Genomic DNA, 20,410 nt, shown 5'->3' with positions numbered 1-20,410 from the left:
CACATGAGGGGAAAAGGGAGGAGGGGAGGAGGGGATCCAGCCGAGCGCCACCAGCTGGCGGGAGGTCATATCTGGAGGACTGCGCGGCGAGGGCTGGATGGGGAGCGAAGTTCAGCGTGGAGGATAACCGCCGGCGGGGAACCGCACATGGGGGAGAGGCCGCCACTACAGACCGGCCAGAGAGTTTGGAGGGGTTGGGGGAAGAGAGCTGGAGGTTACCGCGGCGGAGAGACAGGTCGAGGCCAGCCATGGTTTTAGGTGAGTGTGAGAGTGGGGCCTCTGTCTGACAGTCAGGCAGAGAGGGGCCTATTGGGAGAGGCTGTGGATCCAGGAGGTCAAACTGACTCCCGTGGACACCGGCTCTGGTTTCAATGAGAATGCTCTTTAAATGAACCATGTCCTACTCAGCTTCAGCCTTTTCCTGAGTATTGAGGCATCGTAGAGGGTACAGGAAAATATTAGATATTTTGGAGAAGTTGGGACTGTTCTCCTTGCAGAAGAGAAGGTTGAGATGAGGTGGGGTGGGGTGAGGTGGGGGGCGGGGGGGGGGGTGGTTTGATAGAGGTGTTCAAAACCACGAGGGGTCGGCCTGGACAGAGCACATAGGGAGAAACTGTTCCCATCCATGGGAGGATGAGAGGATGAGAGGGTGAGAGGGCACAGATTTAAGGTAATTGGCAAAAGAGCCAGTGGTGACGTGGGAAACTTTTTCGCAAGGCAAGAGTGGACCTGGAATGCGCTGCCCCGAGATTGTGGTGGAGGCAGGTCCAGTCGAGACATGCAGCAAGAGGGCATTGGATTATTATCTGAGAAGGAAGAAGGTGCACGGTTACAGGGAGAAGGTGGGGGTTTGGCACTGGTGAACTGTTCGTTCAGAGAGCCCGCACGGACATGACGGGCCACATGGCCTCCTGTGCTGTAACCATTCATGATTCTGAGATTCAGCCCCACTCTAGACTCCTTTCAGAGGTTATTGCCTGTGATCATACAGCACAGGAGGCCATTCAGGCCAACCTGCCTGTGCAATCCATATATCCACACACTCCTACTCTTTCCCTAGAGACCAGCATTTCTTTTTCCCTTTTCAAGTATATATCCAATTACCACTGCACTATCATATTTTGGAGAAGATGTTTAACCAAGTCCTTTCTGATGTACATGAAATATCCCATGGCTCTCTTTCAAAGAGGAGCAGGAAGATTTCCCCAGTGCCCAGGCCACTATTTCTTATTAGTGCCTGGGATGTGAGTGTCGCTGGCAAAACCAACATTTATTGCACATCCCTAATTACCCTTGGGAAGCTGGTGGTGAGCTGCCATCTTGAACCCCTGCAGCCCATGTGGTGTAGGTACACCTACAGTTCTGTTAGGTAGGAGGTTCCAGGATATTGAACCAGTAACACTTAAGGAACGGCGATACAGTTCCAAGTCAGGATGATGAGTGGCTTGGAGGGGAACTTCCAAATGGTGGTGTACCCATGCATCTGCTGCCCTTGTCCTTCTAGGTGGTAGAGGTGACAACTTTAAAACATGCTGTCAAAGACATCATGGGAGATGCTGCAGTACGTCTTGGAGATGATACACACTCTGCTGCCACTGTGCTGGAGGAAGTGAATGTTTAAGGTGGTGAATGGGGTGCTAATCAAGCAGGCTGCTTTGTCCTGGATGGTGCCAAGTTTCTTGAACATAGGAACAGGAGAAGGCCATTCGGCTTGTCAAGCCTGTTCCGCCCATTTATTTAGATCATGGCCGATCATCTCCCTCAGCGTCACTTTCCCACACTATCTCCCTATCCCTTGATGTCAAGGGCAGTTACTCTCTCCTCATCTCTTGAATTCAGCTCTTTCACCAATGTTTAGACCAAAGCTGCAATGAGGTCTGGAGCCAAGGGGCCCTGGCAGAACCCAAATTGAGCATTGATGATCAGGTTATTGCTGCATAAGTGTCGCTTGATAGCACTATCAATGACGACTTCCATCATTTTGCTGATAATTGAGAGTAAACTGATGAGGTAGTAGTTGGCCAGGTGGAATTCATTCTGCTTTTTATGGACAGTATTTACCTGGGCAATTTCCCACATTGTAGGGTAGATGCTAATGATGTAGCTGTGTTGAACAGCTTGGCTAGGGGCATGGCTAGTGCTGGAGCACAATTACTATAGTCGGGATGTTGTCAGGGCCCATAGATTTGAAGTCACATGTAGGCCAGATCCAGTAACAACTGCAGATTTCCTTCCCTGAAGGACATTCGTGAACTACGACAATCCGATAGTTTGGTTACCATTCCTGAAACTGGCTTTTCATTCCATTTAATTGAATATAGAGTATAACGTGGGAAAATGTAAGGTTGTCTACCTTGTCAGGAAGAATATAAGAGCAGAACATTACTTAAATGGAGAGAGACTGCAGAATGCTGCAGTACAGAGGGATCTGGGTGTCCTTGTACATGAATCACAAAAAGGTAGCATGTAGGCACAGCAAGTAATTAGGAAGGCAAATGGAATGTTGTCCTTTATTGTAAGGGGCATGGAATATAAAATTAGGGAAGTCTAGGCAGATTCCCCATGAAGGGTCTGTCTTTTGAGGAAAGATTGAGTTGGTTGGGCCTATACTCATTGACGTTTAGAAGAATGAGAGGCAATCTTATTGAAACCTCTAAGAGGGAGCTTGATAGGGTAGATGCTGAGAGGATGTTTCCTTTCATGGGGGAATCTAGAACTAGTTTAAAAGTAAGAGGTCTCCCATTTTAAGAGGGAGATGAGGAGGAATTTCTTCTCTGAGTATCATTAGTGTTTCTCTCCCAGAGAGCAGTGGAGGCTGAATCATGAAATATATTCGGGGCTGGGTTCGACAGATTTTTGATTGACAAGGGAGTCGAGGGTTATGGGGGAGGCAGGTCATAAAATAGAGTTGAGGCCACGATCAGTCATGATCTTATTGAATGCTGGAGCAGGCTCGATGGGCTGAATGACCTACTCCTGCTCCTATTTCTTATGATGTTATGAACTCCCCAGCTGCCTTGGTGAGATTTGAACTCCTTCCCTGGAGCATTATCCAGAACCCTGGATTGCTAGTCTCCTAACATTACCACTATACTACCATTCCTGTTTATACAACAGTGACCACAAAACGCACACCATTGGATGTTAAGTGCTTTGAATGCCCTGAGGCCATGAAAGGCGCTATATTAATGCAAATTTTTCTCCCTTTTGTTGAAAGTTACTTGAATCCACTTCCACCATCTTTTTCAGGAAGTGCATTTCAGATCATAAAAACTCACTGCATCGAGGGAAATCTCCCCTCCTCTCTGGGTCTCTACCAAATATCTTCAACCTATGTCCTCTGATTACTGCCCCTATTGGCCATGGGCAATCGTTATTCACTATCAAAATCCCACACGATCTTAAAACCTCTCCAATTAAATCTCCCCTTCTCTATTATAGTGGGAACAATCCCACTAATAGGAATGAACAATAAATACTGTCCTTTCTGTTAAAAACAAAAAAACTGCGGATGCTGGAAATCCAAAACAAAAACAGAATTACCTGGAAAAACTCAGCAGGTCTGGCAGCTCGAACTCAAGTTCTGTCGAAGGGTCATGAGGACTCGAAACGTCAACTCTTTTCTTCTCCGCCGATGCTGCCAGACCTGCTGAGTTTTTCCAGGTAATTCTGTTTTTGTACTGTCCTTTCTGTGTTGCCTGCAGCTCCTCTGATGAGAGATGAGCTGCCTGTATCCTGACTCGCACCATCCTGTTCACTCATTGCACCAGTGTTCGCTGACCTAAAGTGGCTTTTTAAAAAATTTCTCAACCCAGATTTCATTCTTTCCATGCCTTCTTCTCCTCCATCTCTCTGCATCCTCCTCCAGTCTTACCGTCGTCCAAGTTCTCTGTGCTCCTCCAAAGAGAAGAGAAAAGGATTGTGGCACTACGGGGAAAGGTGGGGGAAGAGTGGGACTAGCTGACTTGCTGTTGCAGGCAGTTGGCACAGAGATAACAGGCTGAATGGCAGCCTTCTGTTCTGTAACGGCCTCTCGTGCATCACGGTCATCAGTCCTAATATCCCCTTGTGTGGCTGTCATCAGACTATGTTTGATAATACTCCTGTGAAGCGCCTCGAACATTTTGCGATGTTAAAGGTGCTATATAAATGCAAATTGGCTTACAGCTGGCTATCCTCCTGCAGCACACCTGCACACACCCATGTGTCCCTAAACTTTAGTTCACCCAACATTTGCATCCATATTCTTTAGGTTTGGGTCAGCGCACTGTATCACAATAGGAAGAGTGTACGTACTGTACATCAAGCAAACAAAAATGCATTTCCTAGATATTTAAACATGGTAATGGCTTTCAAAGCATGTTGGACAGCTGAATAACTAAGATAAACTTACTCTCTGTGTGACATTGGCACTTCAGTGTGCTTTCCACCACTACACTTCCAAATATTCCACTTTGGCTGTCTAACAGGACATAATGTGGTTTTGTCAGGGAATGAAGGATCAGGGACTGTGGCTCAATCAGGGTCTTTAGGGTCAGGGACCATAAGACATAGGAGCAGAAATTAGGCCATTCGGCCCATCGAGTCAGCTCCGCCATTCGATCATAGTTGATAAGTTTCTCAACCCCATTCTCCCGCCTTCTCCCCGTAACCTTGGTCCCCTTACCAATCAAGAACCTATCTATCTCCGTCTTAAATACACACAATGAACTGGCCTCCACAGCCTTCTGTGGCAATGAATTCCATAGATTCACCACTCTCTGGCTAAAGAAGTTTCTCTTCATCTCTGTTCTAAAAGGTCTTCCCTTTACTCTGAGGCTGTGCCCTCAGGTCCTAGTCTCTCCTACTAATGGAAACATCTTCCCCACGTCCACTCTAAACAGGCCTTTCAGTATTCTGTAAGTTTCAATCAGATCCCCCCCTCATCCTTCTAAACTCCATCGAGTATAGACCCAGAGTCCTCAAACGTTCCTTATATGTTAAGCCTTTCATTCCTGGGATCGTTCTCGTGAACCTCCTCTGGACCCTCTCCAGGGCCAGCACATCCTTCCTGAGATACGGGGCCCAAAATTGCTCACGATATTCTAAATGTGGTCTGACCAGAGCCTTATAAAGCCTCAGCAGCACATCCCTGCTTTTATATTCTAGTCCTCTTGAAATAAATGCCAACATTGCATTTGCCTTCCTAACTACCGACTCAACCTGCAAGTTAACCTTAAGAGAATCCTGGACTAGGACCCCCAAGTCCCTTTCCATTCCAGACTTCTGAATTCTCTCCCCATTTAGAAAATAGTCTATGCCTCTATTCTTCCTACCAAAGTGCATGACCTCACACTTCCCCACATTATATTCCATCTGCCACTTCTTTACCCATTCTCCTAACCTGTCCAAATCCTTCTGCAGCTTCCCTGCCTCCTCAATACTACCTGTCCCTCCACCTATCTTTGTATCATCTGCAAAATTAGCCAGGATGCCCTCAGTTCCTTCATCTAGATCATTAATGTATAAAGTGAAAAGTTGTGGTCCCAACACTGACCCTTGCGGAACTCCACTAGTCACCGGCCGCCAACCTGAGAAGGACCCCCTTATCCCCACTCTCTGCCTCCTGCCAGACAGCCAATCTTCTATCCATGCTAGTACCTTGCCTCTAACGCCATGGGCTCTTATCATACTGAGCAGCCTCCTGTGCGGCACCTTGTCAAAGGCCTTCTGGAAGTCCAAGTAGATAACATCCATTGGCTCTCCTTTGTCTAACCTACTCGTTACCTCCTCAAAGAATTCTAACAGCTTTGTCAGGCTCGATTAAATTTTAACATAATGCCCCTACTTTATAACACTGTTCCCCTAGAAATAAATCCTAGCACTTGGTTTGCTTGTGTTATGGCCTTGCTAACCTGGGCCACAACTTTCGGTGAATTGTATATTTGCAGTTCCAGATTCCTTTGCTCCTCTACCCCAAATAGATTCTTCTTTTCCAAGTGACATGTGACCTTATTTTTCTCACCATTGGAATTAAATTGCCAATTAAATACCCATTCTGCAAGTTTATTAATGTCATCTTGTAATTTGTTGCAGCTCTCAACAGAATTGACTGTCCCTCCCGATTTGGTTTTGTCCGTAGATTTAGAAATTGTAAATGGTGGAGTTGGGAGAGGGCAACAGTGTCCTTAAGCATTGTCTTAAATAAAGAAGAATATTTTGTGGGGTTTTTTTTGCACCTTTAACATAATAAAGTGGCCAAAGTGGGTTCACAGGAACTTTATAAGGTATTTGATACTGTGGCACATAAGGTGATATTAGGGCAGAAAACCAGAAGCTTCAACAAAACGGTAGGATTTAGAGGAAGAAATTGAAGTATAGAGGCAGAGATGTTTAGGGAGGGAATTCAGAGCTTTAGGTTCTAGGCAGCTGAAGGCTGAAGACAAATGGTGGAGCAATGATGCTCAAGAGGCCAGCGTTAGAGAAGTGCAGAAATCTTGGAGAGTTATGGGCTGGAGGAAACTATAGAGATAGGAAGGGATGAGGGCATGGAGCGATTTGAAAACGAGGAGAATTTTTAAATCGAGGGGTTGTTTGACCTGTAACTAGTCTAGGGGGCCAGTGAGCACACTGGTAATGGGTGAAGGTGCGAGTTAGGACAAGGTTAGCAGAGCTTTGGATGACCTCAAGTTTACATAGAGTAGAATGTGGGAGGCCAGATGAGAGTGCGGTGGAATAGTGAAGTCTAAAGGTTAACTAAGGCATGGATGAGCGTTTCAGCAGCAGATGAGCTGAGGTAGGGGCAATGTTAGAAGTAGAAATAGGCCATCTTACCGATGGTGTGGATATGTGGTCAGAAGCTCAACTCGAGGTGAAACATAACACGAAGGTTGCAGACAGCCTGGTGTTCCGATGAGGCAATAGAGAGCTTTAGGGATGATAGCAGAATGCAGGACTTGAACACCTGAAAGCACGGTTTCATGTCAAAGCAAAAATAATGGAATATGCAAGAAGAAATGAGGTACTTTTAAAATGTTGTCACCATTGTAATGTAGAAGATCCAGCAACCAATATGTTGCTCTTTTTGCAGAATTACTTTAAAGGACCAATGGTGGTGGTGGTGTGTCACAGTTCATTCAGGGAGTCTGAGTTGTTGTGGCGACATGTACCTGGAGCTATGGATAGAGATGATATAGGCTCCAATATCCTTCTCATCACATGGCTGACCAGGAATCTCTCCTGCTCTTACCACCTGCCCTTGGCATGTGTTGGAAGGATTTGCAGATTGATACTGAACCTGTTTGGCAGCATTATGAACACACCTTCTGTGACCATCAAGTCCTGGAGTGGGACTCAAACCCTGAGCTTCTGGCTGAGTCAGAGATCTTACCTGCTGCACCACAAGACTTCCAAATGGCATAGAGGGTAGATCAAATTAATTATTGAGAATGAGTATAAAATTGGGTAATTTTCAAAATCCATCATTCAGATAAACATCTTACCCAGACTGCAGGATACAAAACGTTGAAACAGTGGGTGATAATAACGTCTGAAACACAGAGTTTGTAGGTTAAAGGCTTTCCCAGAAATGATTTAAAGCAGCAATATTGATGCAATTCCTGTAGCAAGTGACGTCAATCTGTAAGTTGTTATGCTGATTCACTTCCTGTGCTTCAGCTGACATGTAATACACTATATTACTCACTGTGGTTTGGGTTAGTTTATGGCCCAAACTAGCGTGTCCAAACCTGCTACTGAAAACTGTGCTTGATAACCGAGCAGTAGAGATGATGTCTTGATGGGATGTAATGTATAAAACTTGTAGGAGGAGGGAGGGGAGATCAGTTGCCTAAATTTTGATGCCCAGTGCACAGGATGGGATGGTTTAAAGATTTGAAATAGCAAAGGTCTCTCAAAGTGAGCACAAAATAGAGGCTGATACCTCAGTGCAGTACTGAGGGAACACTGCACTGTCAGAGGTGCTGTCTTTTGGATGAGACATTAAACCTAGGTCCGTCTGCTCTCTTAGGTGGACATAAACGATCCAATGGCACTATGCGAAGAAGACCCATCCTGGCCAACACTTTATCCTCCAATCTACATCATTTTAAAAAAATAAGATTACGTGGACATAATCTCATTGCTGTTTGTGGGAACTTGCTCTGCACAAATTGGTCCTCCCATTTCCTAGACTTCAACAGTTACATTACTATACAAATAAATTATTGAATGTATGTAAAGCCTTCTTGGATTATCTGAGGCTGCAAAACCAAACTATTTGCAATCTTAGTTTCATATTTGTCCCCGAGATGAGGTGCCGACCACATATCCACGCCATCTCTAACATCACCTATTTCCACCTCTGTACCGTTGTTTGACTCCACCTCAGTCTCAGCTCATTTGCTGCTGAAATCCTCATTCATGCCTTTGATTACCTCGAAATTTGACTTTTCAGCACACATCTGGTAACCACCCACGTTCTACTCTCTGTAAATTTGACGTCGTCCAAAACTCTGCTGCTTGTGTCCTAACTCACACCAAACCCCATTTCCCTATCAGCCCTGTGTGCGTTGATCTATATTGGCTCCCAGTTAAGCAATACCTCATTTTTTAGGAACTCGTGTGTGTTTTTGTGTGTGTGTGTGTGTGTGTGTGTGTGTGTGTGTATAACTCATTGTGGAATTGAGCCATAAAGAGCAGGAAGGTTCCTTGCATGATCCTGCTATTTAAAAATTGGCTAGAATTCCCTTGGCTGAACGCAATCTGGAAGTGTAGGTGGGGACAGAGTTGAGCTCAATGTTATTTTAAGCATGTATAAATAGGAATGAGAAAGAGGAGTTCAGCCTATCTAGCTGGCCTATTATTTAGTCCCTAGTAAGACATGTTCCCTCTCTACCCTGGCCTCGCCACTAAAAGTGGTTATCTGTGCACCTCTCCGAATGCTGCAACTGAGTTTGCATTCTTGGTGAAAGATGACTATTACTTTAACTTCCGAAAATTAGTGACATTGCAAGACAGCACAGGAAACACACTGTATCTGTGCAACTTTTCACTTGAGCTTTCTTTTTTGACCCTTTTTCCTGCCCCCCCACCCCCCAAGTCTCCTGTTTTATCCCAAGGAGCTTCTCCTTTGTACACCAAGCATTAACACACAACACATCTGTAACACAATGAGCTTCATTCTGTGGCTTGTGTTACTAATCTCCTTTTGAGTTTTGGCTTAGACAGTTGCCTCAAGGTCAGTCCAAATCTGTAAGGTCAGAAGCAAAAAAAAACGCATGATTCAATTGTCATATAGGAAATACAGTATCCAATTTATGCACAACAAGCTCCCACAGAGATAAATAACCAGATCATTTGGTTTTTATTTTTAGATATTAGTTGAGGGATAAATGTTAACCAAGACAATGGAATTAATTCCTTGCTCTTCCCATATCATAACAGTGACTGCACTTCAAAAAGTACTTCATTGGCTGAAAGCAATTTGAAATGCCTGGTGGTTGTGATAAGTGCCAAATAAGTACAAGTCTTCCTTTCTCTTCAATATAGTGGCAGTGGAAACTCTGAGGGGGCAAAAGGGACCTCGGCTTAAATTCTAATCCAAAAGGTGGCTCCTCTGACTGTGCAGCTCCACCTCAGCCCTGCACTGGAGCATCATGATAGATCTTGTGCTTGGACCTCTAGAGAGGATCTTACACCCACAACCTTCTGACTCGAAGAGATGAGAGTGCTGCCTAATGAGCTGCAGTGAAATGGAAAGTTGTGTATTTCCATTGTCTCAGACAAGTTTTGTTTCATAATAGTTCTGGTGGATAATCAGGCAGACACAAATTGGAAGCCCCAACATAATAGTTTTTAAATAAATGAAATGTAGACGTGGATTTAAGCAACATAATGTGATTTTAGTTTGGAATATGGACCTTTCCATGACAATGTTAAATGCCAACCGGCTGAAAGGAATACAGAAAGTCTCACCACAAGCTCTACAAACTGGTTCCAAAACTTTTCCAATTGCTGTTTTGCTAGCTGATTTAACTCATTGGACAAACTTATCTAAAGTTTGACTCAGACACATTGGTTGGCAGTCATACATGCCACTTCCTTGTGTTTGAGGTGCTTTCATATAGCCAAGGGTTTAAATGAGAATCATCTTGGTACATTTTGCAATATGTCGGAATTTGTTATGATGCGGCAAAGGTTACATGTTCTACTTTAAATCAGTCTTTGCAGCCACAGCAAGTCTATTAATCGTGGCACATAACAACCAGTAACTCCCAGAAGTAGCCAGTGGTAGTTTTGTTGTAGAATAAACACTGTAATGTGTGATCAGTACCATAAGGCATAAGTTAGAAACATCGGAGCAGGACAAGGCCATTTAGCCCTTCAAGCCAGCTCCACCATTCAATTAGATAATGGCTGATCATCTTACCTCAATGTCACTTTCCAGCACTAACTCCATATCCCTTGATGTCACTAGTCTCTAGAAATCTATCAATTTCTGTTTTGAACATGCCCAATGTTTGAGCTTCCACAGCTCTCTGGGGTAGAGAATTCCGAAGATTCACCACCCTTTAAGTAAAGAAATTCCTCCTCATCTCTGGCCACTTAGGTCTGCCCCTTATTCTGAGACTGTGTCCCCTGGTTTTAAACTCACCAGCCAGGGAAAACATCCTATCCACATCTGCCATGTCACACCCTGTAAGAATTTTGTAAGTTTTAACAAAATCATCTCTCATTTTCGAAACTGTAGAGAATTCTTACCCAGTTTCCTCAGTCTCTCCTCATCAGAAAATCCCACCATCCCATGGATTAGTCTGGTGAACCTCTGTTGCATTCCCTCCATGGCATCCTTAGATCAGGTTATTTTTATATTCATTCATGAGATGTGGTTATCACTGGCTGGCTCCATTCATGATCTCAGCCATAATGCTAGAGAGGAGGTATCTGGTCAGCTCCCCATCTGAATGAAGGTTAGGCTCAGTTACTCTGGGGTCCTCTCATATGAAGCCAAAATTGATAATTTGATTGACCGAGTCCACTGTTGTGTCTGATCTCCCCAACTGTTTACTCTGCCCCAATTTCTCCTTGATTGCAAATGGTGAGTGGGCAAAATGCTCAAGGTATTCTTCCTTCGCCACTGCCCTGCATAAGCAGAGCTGCTTCCCATGCTCGAGCAGCAGGTCAGGTTACATCTTTGTCTTCACCACCTGGGTGGAAGATCTTGTGGGGAGGTTTGCACTCTGATAGTGGAACTTCAGTGAACCCCCTTTCATTTAAGCCACTGGAAGGGAATCCGTCAGGTTCCATAAGGAGCTCATGTCCCCATCTGCTCCCTGTACTCCACCAAGACAATGCTCAACACCCGAGATCGTGAAGATGGCAGTCAGCATAATGGCATTGTATCAAGGAGGAAGAAGAAGCAGATGTGACACTAGATAGCAGAAATGTGATACTAGAAGAATAATTTTAAACCTCCCTCATTCACCTGTATAAATTAATAATACTCCATTAACTTTGGTGATAATGGAAAATGTTATCTTAAGCAATGAATGGTTACATAAAATTTTCTGCTTTAACTTTCACTGAGTAAATATTTGCTACATCCTGTCCATTACCCTTACTTTTGTCTATATATAAATTCTATCTGGAAGCCCTGTTTCCCCCACCCACCCCATAGCCCACCTCACTCGTTGATCTATGTCTCTGAATCTTGTTTGTCTCCGGTATAAGACCCAGCACTGATCCCTCTAGCACTCCACTAATTACAGGTTGCCATCCTGAAAAAGCCCCCCTTATCCCAGCTCTCTGTCTTCTATTAGTTAGCCAATCCACTATCCATGCTAATATATTACCCCCAAGACAATGAGTTCTTATCTTATTAAGTAGCCTTATGTGCGGTTCCTTATCAAAAGCCTTTTGGAAATCCAAATATATTATATCTACTGGTTCCCCTTTATCTATCCTGCTTGTTATCTCCTCAAAGAATTGTAATAAATTTGTCAGGCATGATTTCCCCTTCATGAAGCCATGCTGACTCTACTTGATTAGATTATTCATTTCTAAATGCTCTGCTATTATATCCTTTATAACAGACTCTAACATTTTCCCATTGACAGATGTTATGCTAACTGGCCCATAGTTACCTATTTTTTTTGCCTCCCTTTTTGAATAAGGGTGTTACATTGGCAGTTTTCCAATCCTCTGGGACTTTTCCAGAATCTAAAGATTCTTGGGAGATTAATATCAGTGCATCCACTATCTCTGCAGCTTCTTCCTTTAATATCCTAGGATGTAACCCATCAGGTCCAGGGTACATACCAGCCTTTAGCCCCATTTGTTTCCCTAGTACTTTGTCTCTAGTGATAATTATTATGTTTATTTCCTCCCCCAGTTTTGCCTCATGATTATTTAGTATTTTTGGAATGCTATTAGTGTCTTCTACTGTGAGGACTGATGCAAAGTATTTATTCAACTCCTCTGTCATTTCCTTGTTCCCCATTATTATTTCCCCGGCCTCAGTCTCTAAGGGGCCTATGTTCACTTTCGCTTCTCTCTTCCTTTTTATATATTTAAAGAAGCTCTTATTGTTCATTTTTATACTACTTGCTAGTTTACCCTCAAAGTTTATTTTCTCCCTCTTTATTATTTTTTGGTCACCTTTTGTTGGTTTTTAAAACTTTCCCAATTCGCTGGCTTACCACTAATCTTTGCCACATAGTACGTTTTTTTTCTTTTAATTTGATACTATCTTTGACTTCCTTGGTTAACCATGGTTGGTTTATCCCCGTCCTAGAATCCTTCTTCCTCACTAGGATATAGCTTTGTTGTGAGTCATGAACTATTTTCTTAAATGTCTGCCATTGTTCATCAACCATCTTTTCTGCTAAACTCCTTTCCCAGTCCACTCCAGCCAACTGTGCCCTCATTCCATTGTAATTACCCTTTTTTAAGTTTAGCACAGTTGTTTCTGACCCAAGTTTCTCACTCTCAAACTGGATGCTAAATTCTGCCATGTTATGGTCACTTCTTTTATTCTGAGATCATTTATTAAACCTGCCTCATTACACATTACCCGATCCAAAATAGCCTGATCTCTGGTTGGAACCACAACATATTGTTCTAGGAAACTGCCCCAATACACTCAATGAATTCTTGCTCATGGCTTTCCTTGCCAATTTGATTTTCCCAATCTACATAAAGATTAAAGTCACCCATGATTAATGTACTGCCTTTTTTTACATGCCCTCATTATCTCCTGATTTATTCCTTGTCCTACAGTATAGCCACTGTTAGGGGGACTCAAGACTACTTCCACCAGCGTCGTCTTCCCCTTGTTATTTCTTAGCTCCACCCATATGAATTCTACATTTTCCGATCCTATAATTGTCACTTGGCCATGTAGTTTGATCTGTGAGGAGTTATATCATTCACAGAAGGTTGGCAGTCCAATGATGCTGTTATCAGCAAAACTAATGAAATATTCTGGGTATGCTTCAAATGGATTTGTTGTCATCAGCAAATTTGATGATAAGCAAAAAGTATACAAATTGTTGATGAATCAGGCTAATTCAAAGCAAACTGTGGATCGCCTCCAACCTTTCTCTCTCCCAGTAGCACTGACGGATCTTTTTCCATTATTTTTTTCTTCTATTGCTGAGCTAGTTTTTCAACACAGCTGGCTAATTTGTGATTAGTTCCATGAGCCTTAGAAATCTTACTAGTGGAAATTTCCCTTCTGAAAATCCAAGTATACGTTGTTCTTTTAGATAACTTTTCATCCACTGATTTAAGTTACCTCCTGAACCTGTTTCAGCAGCTGCTTTCTTGTCTGCACGTTGGCGTGAAACAGAAAGTCCAAACTTCAACCCATGTACAACCTGGCACACATAGCCCAGGCATTTTAGTTCTGTTCGTTTGCTGTTTACTCGTTTCTTACTCGCTGGTTCACCTGTTTTATGCCCCTGGGAATTTGGAAAATCTCAACCATTTAACATAGCATAATACCCCAAGGTGCTTCACAGGAATGTTACCAGACAAAAATTGACATAGCCAAAGAAAGAGATAATAGGACTGGTGCTTGGTCAAAGAGAGGGGTTATTAGGAGCATTTTAAAAGAGGAGAGGTAGAGGGGCAGAGGCTTAGTGAAGTCTTCAAGAGTTCAGGCCCTGGGAGGCTGAAGGCCTGGCCGCCAGTGGTGAAGTGAGTAAATGGAGGATGCACAGGAGGCCAGAAAAGGACGACACCGAGTTCTATGTATGACACAGTGGAGGTTTCAGATAGGGAGGGGTGAGGCCATGGATAAATGCAAAGGAATGGGAATCTGGATTGAAACTTTAGGCCTTTTGAAGTTCCCTGGCCAATATGGCCCATGTGGTTCACAGAGACAAGGAGCATGGGTGTCTCTGAGGCTGGTGAAAGGGACAATTCTTGCAGAGGTGGATTTAACATAGTTTGCATCATTAGGTTTATATTCCCTGGAGTATGGAAGATTAAGGGGTTCTCTAATTGAGGATTAAAGGATTTTTAAGGGATTTGACAGGGTAGATAGAGAAAAACTGTTTCCTCTGGTGAGAGAGCCCAGAGCATGGGGGCCTAACTCAGACCGCCCAGGAAGCACTTTCATCAAGGCTAGTGGGAACCTGGAACTCTTTCTCCAAAAAGCTGCTGAGGTTGTTGGGGGTGGGTGGGGGGGCAATTGAAAATTTAGGGTCAATTGAAAATTTAAAAACTGGGATTGATAGATTTTTGTTAACCAAGGGTGTTAAAGGTTACGGAACCAAGGCAGGTAAGTGGCGATGAGATGCAGATCAGCCATCATCTAATTGAATGGTTCGAGGGGCTGAATCCTGTTCCTATGTTTTAATTGAACATGCCTATTCTTTCCAATGTGGCAGGGAAAGAGCCAGGTTGCTAGTTGGATCCTGACTTTCTCTTTCAGTCTGCAGGTGATTCTTTAATTCCGGTTTGTACGTGCAGCCTAAACGACCTCGGGCAGCAAACATGGTAAAGCACTTCTTTGACTTATCTACTCTCAAGAGCACGTGGGACCAAGTTGCCTCTGCATTTTGGCAACGATATCCAAACCCCTTCAGGTAAGTGTCTGACCTGCTCTTTTGTGACTACTGTTTCTTTGGGGCACTAGATAATCTTCCTTTGGGGAGAAGGGGGATTTCTAAAGGATTGCTGACCCCTGAACTTTTTCTAATTTTGCACATGAACCTGCTTTGCTGGAGATTAAACTGAATAATTAGCAAAATCGTACCTGTTAATTATCACTCCCCTTCACGCATCCACACTCGTTAGTGAAACTGGTTAACCTGAACTGTTCCTAAAAGAAGCTTACGCAAAGTATTTTAGAATTTGGAGCACCTGTGTTTTTTTATTCATTCATGGGATGCTGGCTAGGCCAGCATTTAATGCCCATCCCTAATTTTTTTTTAAGAGTCAATGATATTGCTGTGGGTCTGGAGTCACATGTAGGCCAGACCAGGTAAGGATGGCAGATTTCCATCCCTAAAGGACAATAGTGAACCAGATGGGTTTTTACAACAATCGGCAATGGTGTCGTGGCCACCATCAGACTTTTAATTGCAGATTGTTCTTGAATTCAAATTCTACCATCTGCTGTAGTGGGATTCGAATATTACCCTGGGACTCTAGAATACTAGTCCAGTGACAGTACCACTACACCACTGCATCCTCTACCTTATCTATATGACACTTGAGAAGGAGTTGTTTGTTTGTTTTGAACTGCGAAGGACTTTAATTAATGAAAAGCTGGAAGACCAAAAGACAATCGCATGGCAGAGGCAAATCTTAAGTTTGAACCTTTGGTTTTGATTTCAGTCTTGTTGGGGAAAAGCTGAGAACAGAAGGCTATCCTGACTAGCTCGCTGTCTCTCCCTCTCTGCTTTGTGAAATTGTGTGGTTCTCAACCTGTAGCCAGATAATCCTCATCTGAATGTAGTTTGTCTGCATTATTTTGGACTTGGCTGAGAGGGGAAGAATTGGTCCAGCTATACTCCTCCATGCTGAAGCATCATTGGTGAACTTCCCGACATCTACTTGGCCCGTGGGAACTTTAGACCGACAGCATCAATCCTCCATGAACTTTAATTTTTCTTTCTTTCTAAGAAAGTTTTTTTTCCATCTGGCTGACTCTGCCGAGACTACCTGTGTGTCTTTTGTGTGTTTGTGTGTGTGTGCCGGGGAAGTTTAACAGGGTTAGCTAGTTACACTTTCAGATGACAATCGTGTGTCAACCAGTTCTTGAAACTTGTTCAAAAGGAGTATTGTTTAGTAATAAATTATTCATTCTGAGTTTTTTGAAAGAAGCCTGGTCAGAGTCTCTTTTCTTCTGGGTACTAGAAGTATAGGTAAACAATTGGCCATTTTGGTGAGAAAATTAAACATTTAAATTAATGGTACGGCCTGCGGAGTAGTGGGGCTTGATAATTTGCGCACTCCTCCCATCCCGGTCGTAACAGTAAATGTATTCTATTCCATTTAAATACAAATGTATACACACAGCGTTGTAATGTCAATCTGAATACAATTCCAAAAGGTCCACCTTTCTCTATTTCAGCAAACACGTATTAACTGAAGATGTGATTTACCGTGAGGTAACCCCTGACAACAAGCTGGTTTCTAGAAGGCTGTTTACAAAGACTAACCGCCTGCCGCGCTGGGGAGAGATGGTCTTCCCTGCTAACCTGGCACAATCTGTCTTTGTTATCGAAGATTCCGTGGTCGATCTTCAAAACCGAACGTTTACCACTTTAACATGGAATATTAACCATACCCGCCTCATGGTAAGTGCTGCCTTCTCCTTCATGCACTAACTGCTCACTGGTTGAGTTCACACTTGCTGCTTCCTAGATCATTTTTGAGTGCTTTTTTTTTTGAAAATGGAATGAACCTTCACAATGAAACCAGAAAAAAGGTTCAGCCTTTGTTTTTTTTATTATTTTGATAGTGATGTTCAACAATATAAATACCAAACTCAGTGGCTGCACTCTGTCCTCTGAGTCAGAAGGTTGTATGTGTCTCCAAGCCTCCCTCCATGACGAGCACAGAACCTAGGCTGACCCTACAATGCAGAACTGTGTGATTCAGTGTTAAAGATGCCGTTTTGCAAAATGAGATGTTAAATCAAGGTCACAGCTGCCTCTTCAGGTCAAAGATTCCATGACGTTTTCTTGAAGAGAGGGAAGATCTCCAGACATCCTAATAGAACAACACCAGAAATAGGAGCAGGAGTAGGACAATATTCATCCTTCAGTTAAAACAACTAACCAGTTGCATAAACACAACAGCCAAATTATGCACAGCAAGATCCCACAACGAGCAATGAAATAGATGACCAGATAATCAATTTCAGTAATACTAGCTGATGGATAGAGGTTGGTGAGGACACTGGGAGAGCCCCCTGCTTTTCTCCAAAATCAGAATTTTGTACATTCACTTGGGACAGATAGGCAAGACCTTGATTTATGTCTCATGTGAAAGACAACATGTCCGTGTTCCCTCAGTGCTACACTGAATGGTGCTAAATCTGTGTGTTCAAGTGCTGGTGTGGGACTTGAACCAGCAACTTTCTGATCCAGAGTTACCAACTGAACCGAGCAGACACTTAGAGTTGGCCTGGCAACATGAGTGACATACCTTGACAGTCATTAGCCTTCTGTTCCTTGATTAGCTGTAAACCATCTCCAAAGACTGACTTTTCTGAGCCCAGTTTTTTGCCCTCAGTGCAGACTCTTCTTTCGGAATGGATGGTTAGATCTAGGAAGGAAAGGCATCAGTTATGTGAAAAAGTTTTCCATATTAAGGGAAGAGAGTGGGGAGATATTTCACAGTGCAGGCATACCCAAATTACAGGAGCTCAATTCTTTTGTTGCCAATATTTTTTATCGCTGATGCCTCCTGAATGAACGTTGAGGGGCTGGAGGTTTGGAAAGAACTGTTTTTACGGCTATTGACTCTTGTAGATAAATCTACTTGAGAACCAGTGCATGATCACTGACTGGTACAATGTGGGTTAGCTGCCCCACCCAAATCTTACATCTGTCTATAAACACTAAAATATCTAATCGACACAATGTGAAAAGTAAGGTTACAAGAAAGTTTGTAATCTGAAGTTCTGAGTTAAAATGTGTGGTAAATATAAACCATACGTGTGATCCCATGTGGCCATCACAGAACTAAAGTTCCAACAATTTCAAACTTTTGAAACTGCACTCTTCATACATCGCTGGTGCATTCTCCAGAGCAACGCCTCTACCAATCGGCCACTTGCCAACCAATCAGCACTCTCTTCACATACGGTATAACTTGTTGTTTTCCCCTTATATTGGTATTCTTGCAAAGTGTCCTAATGAGTGCAAGACGAAAAGCTTCAGCTAGTCTCTTTTTTTCAGCAACATTCTTCACTAATTTCAGCAGGTAGAAGAAAAATGTATATATCGACCGAATCCAGAAAATCTGATGTGGACGCAGGTACAACGTGAGGCGTGGATCACTTCAAATGTATTTGGCTTTTCACGAGCAATTCAGGTAATGGTCTATCAGTGTTTAAGCGTAGGTGTGATTTTTGTTGCTATTTTCTGCTCTTCAGTCGGGTATACTGGAGTTGCAATATGTGAAAACAGCATGAGGGCTCTGGACAAAGTAGATAAAGAGAAACTTTTCCATTGGTGGAAGGATTGAGAGCTAGAAGATAGTGGGTGTTGCTACATCACATGGACTGCAGCAGTTCAAGAAGGCAGCAGTGAGAATGCCTTCTCATTAGCAGTTTGGGATGGGCAATAAAAGCTGGACTAGCCAGCAATGTCTGCACCCCATGAATGGATAAATTTAAAAAAAAACACTGATTTAAGGTAATTGGTAAAAAGAACCAATTTGACCTTTATTACAAGGGGATTTGAGTACAAAAGTAAAGAGGTCTTGCTACAGTTAAACAGGCTTATGGTGAGAGCTTTCATCATCTGGAATACTGTGTAATTTTGGTCTCCACACTTAAGAAAGGATATGCTTGCACTGGAGGGAGTACAACGAAGATTCACTAAATTGGTCCCTGGGATGAGGGGGTTGTCCTATGATGAAAAGTTAAGTAAATTGGGCTTATATTATCTGGAATTTAGAAGAATGAGTGGCGATCTCATTGAAACGTACACAGTTCTGTGGGGTATGATTGGGTAGACGCTGGGAGATTGTTCCCGCCAGTTGGGGAATCTAAAACACCGGGGTACAGTCTCAGAATAAGCAGCCAATTATCTAGGACTGAAATAAGGAGAAATTACTTCACTCAAAGGATTGTGTATCTTTGGAATTCTCTACCCCAGAAGATTACGGATGCTCCATCGCTGAATACTTTTAAGGCTGGGAGACAAATCTTTGGTCTCACGGGGAATTAAGGGATTGGGGAGCGAACGGGAAAGTGGAGTTGAAACCCAAGATCAGCCACGATCGTATTGAATGGCGAAGCAGGCTCAACAGGCCATATGGCCTACTCCTCCTATTTCTCGTGTTTTTGTTCAGTGGCCTGTGGTGGCAGATTCAATCATGGCTTTCAAAAGATAGGTGGATAAGCACCTGAAAAGAGAGAATTTGCAGGGCTACAGAGAAAGGGTGGGGAAATGGATTTGCTCTTGCAGAGCTGGCATAGACACAACAGGGCTGACTGGCCTCCTTTTGGACTTTAACCATTTTTTGATTCTCAGGGCTATTAGAAATGGTTAATAATCACTGGCTTTGCTAACAACCCCACATCCCCCAATGAATTTTTAAAAAAGGTTGGATGTGTTTCCGTGATTGGACAGCACTTGCTGAACTATCCCGAGTGTGCCAAGAATTACACTAACAACCAATTTAAGATTATTAGTCAGGCTCGCAATGTAGCTCATTTATGCTTATAGAAGCTACATATATTAATATGCCAAAGAACTGTCCTCTGTAGGCAAAAGGAACATGTTCAGGCATTAAGATAAAAGCAAAATACTGCTGATGCTGGAAATCTGAAATAAAAACAGAAAATGCTGGAAAAACTCAGCAGGTCTGACAGAATCTGTGAAGTGAGAAACAAAGTTAACGTTTTGAGTCTGTATGACCCTTCTTCAGAGCTCTGAAGAAGGGTCATACAGACTCAAAGCGTTAACCCTGTTTCTCTCTCCACAGATGCTGTAAGACCTGCAGAGTTTTTCCAGCATTTTCTGTTTTTATTTTCAGGCATTACACCTTTTTGAGTTAAACAAAAGCATGGGGTACAAGTGTTCCTGGGTGCATTCTCCATGGAAATGCCTCAACCAACCAGAGTCGACTTGCCTACCAATCAGCACCCTTTTCTCATGCAGTATGAATTGTTGCTCCCTTTGAAATTTTGCATTCTTGCGTCTGTCCTGATGAATAAAAGATGAAAATTGAGAGCATGTCT

The 20,410-nt window shown here is 43.1% G+C and overlaps 1 protein-coding gene across 2 annotated transcripts in view; it reads left to right on the top strand.

Annotated features, from left to right (window-relative positions):
- The first annotated feature begins 64 nt into the window (after window positions 1–64).
- The window catches only part of LOC121276997 (PRELI domain-containing protein 1, mitochondrial-like), a 33,911-nt gene continuing 13,565 nt past the window's right edge, over window positions 65–20,410 (top strand). Inside the window, exons 1-4 of one of the 2 annotated variants that reach the window (XM_041185808.1) lie at window positions 65–258; window positions 14,918–15,071; window positions 16,565–16,790; window positions 18,424–18,534. In XM_041185808.1, the coding sequence (XP_041041742.1) occupies window positions 14,980–15,071; window positions 16,565–16,790; window positions 18,424–18,534 (429 nt within the window). In that variant the 5' untranslated portion in view covers window positions 65–258; window positions 14,918–14,979. Of the gene's footprint in view, window positions 259–14,917; window positions 15,072–16,564; window positions 16,791–18,420; window positions 18,535–20,410 lie in introns of both variants that reach the window. The other variant, XM_041185807.1, reaches the window with a different exon arrangement.

Source organism: Carcharodon carcharias, chromosome 4 (genome assembly GCF_017639515.1).
Source record: "Carcharodon carcharias isolate sCarCar2 chromosome 4, sCarCar2.pri, whole genome shotgun sequence".
Classification (NCBI taxonomy): Eukaryota; Metazoa; Chordata; class Chondrichthyes; order Lamniformes; family Lamnidae; genus Carcharodon; species Carcharodon carcharias.
Note: the sequence above shows the minus strand (reverse complement) of the source record. Positions and strands in the feature narration are given on the sequence as shown.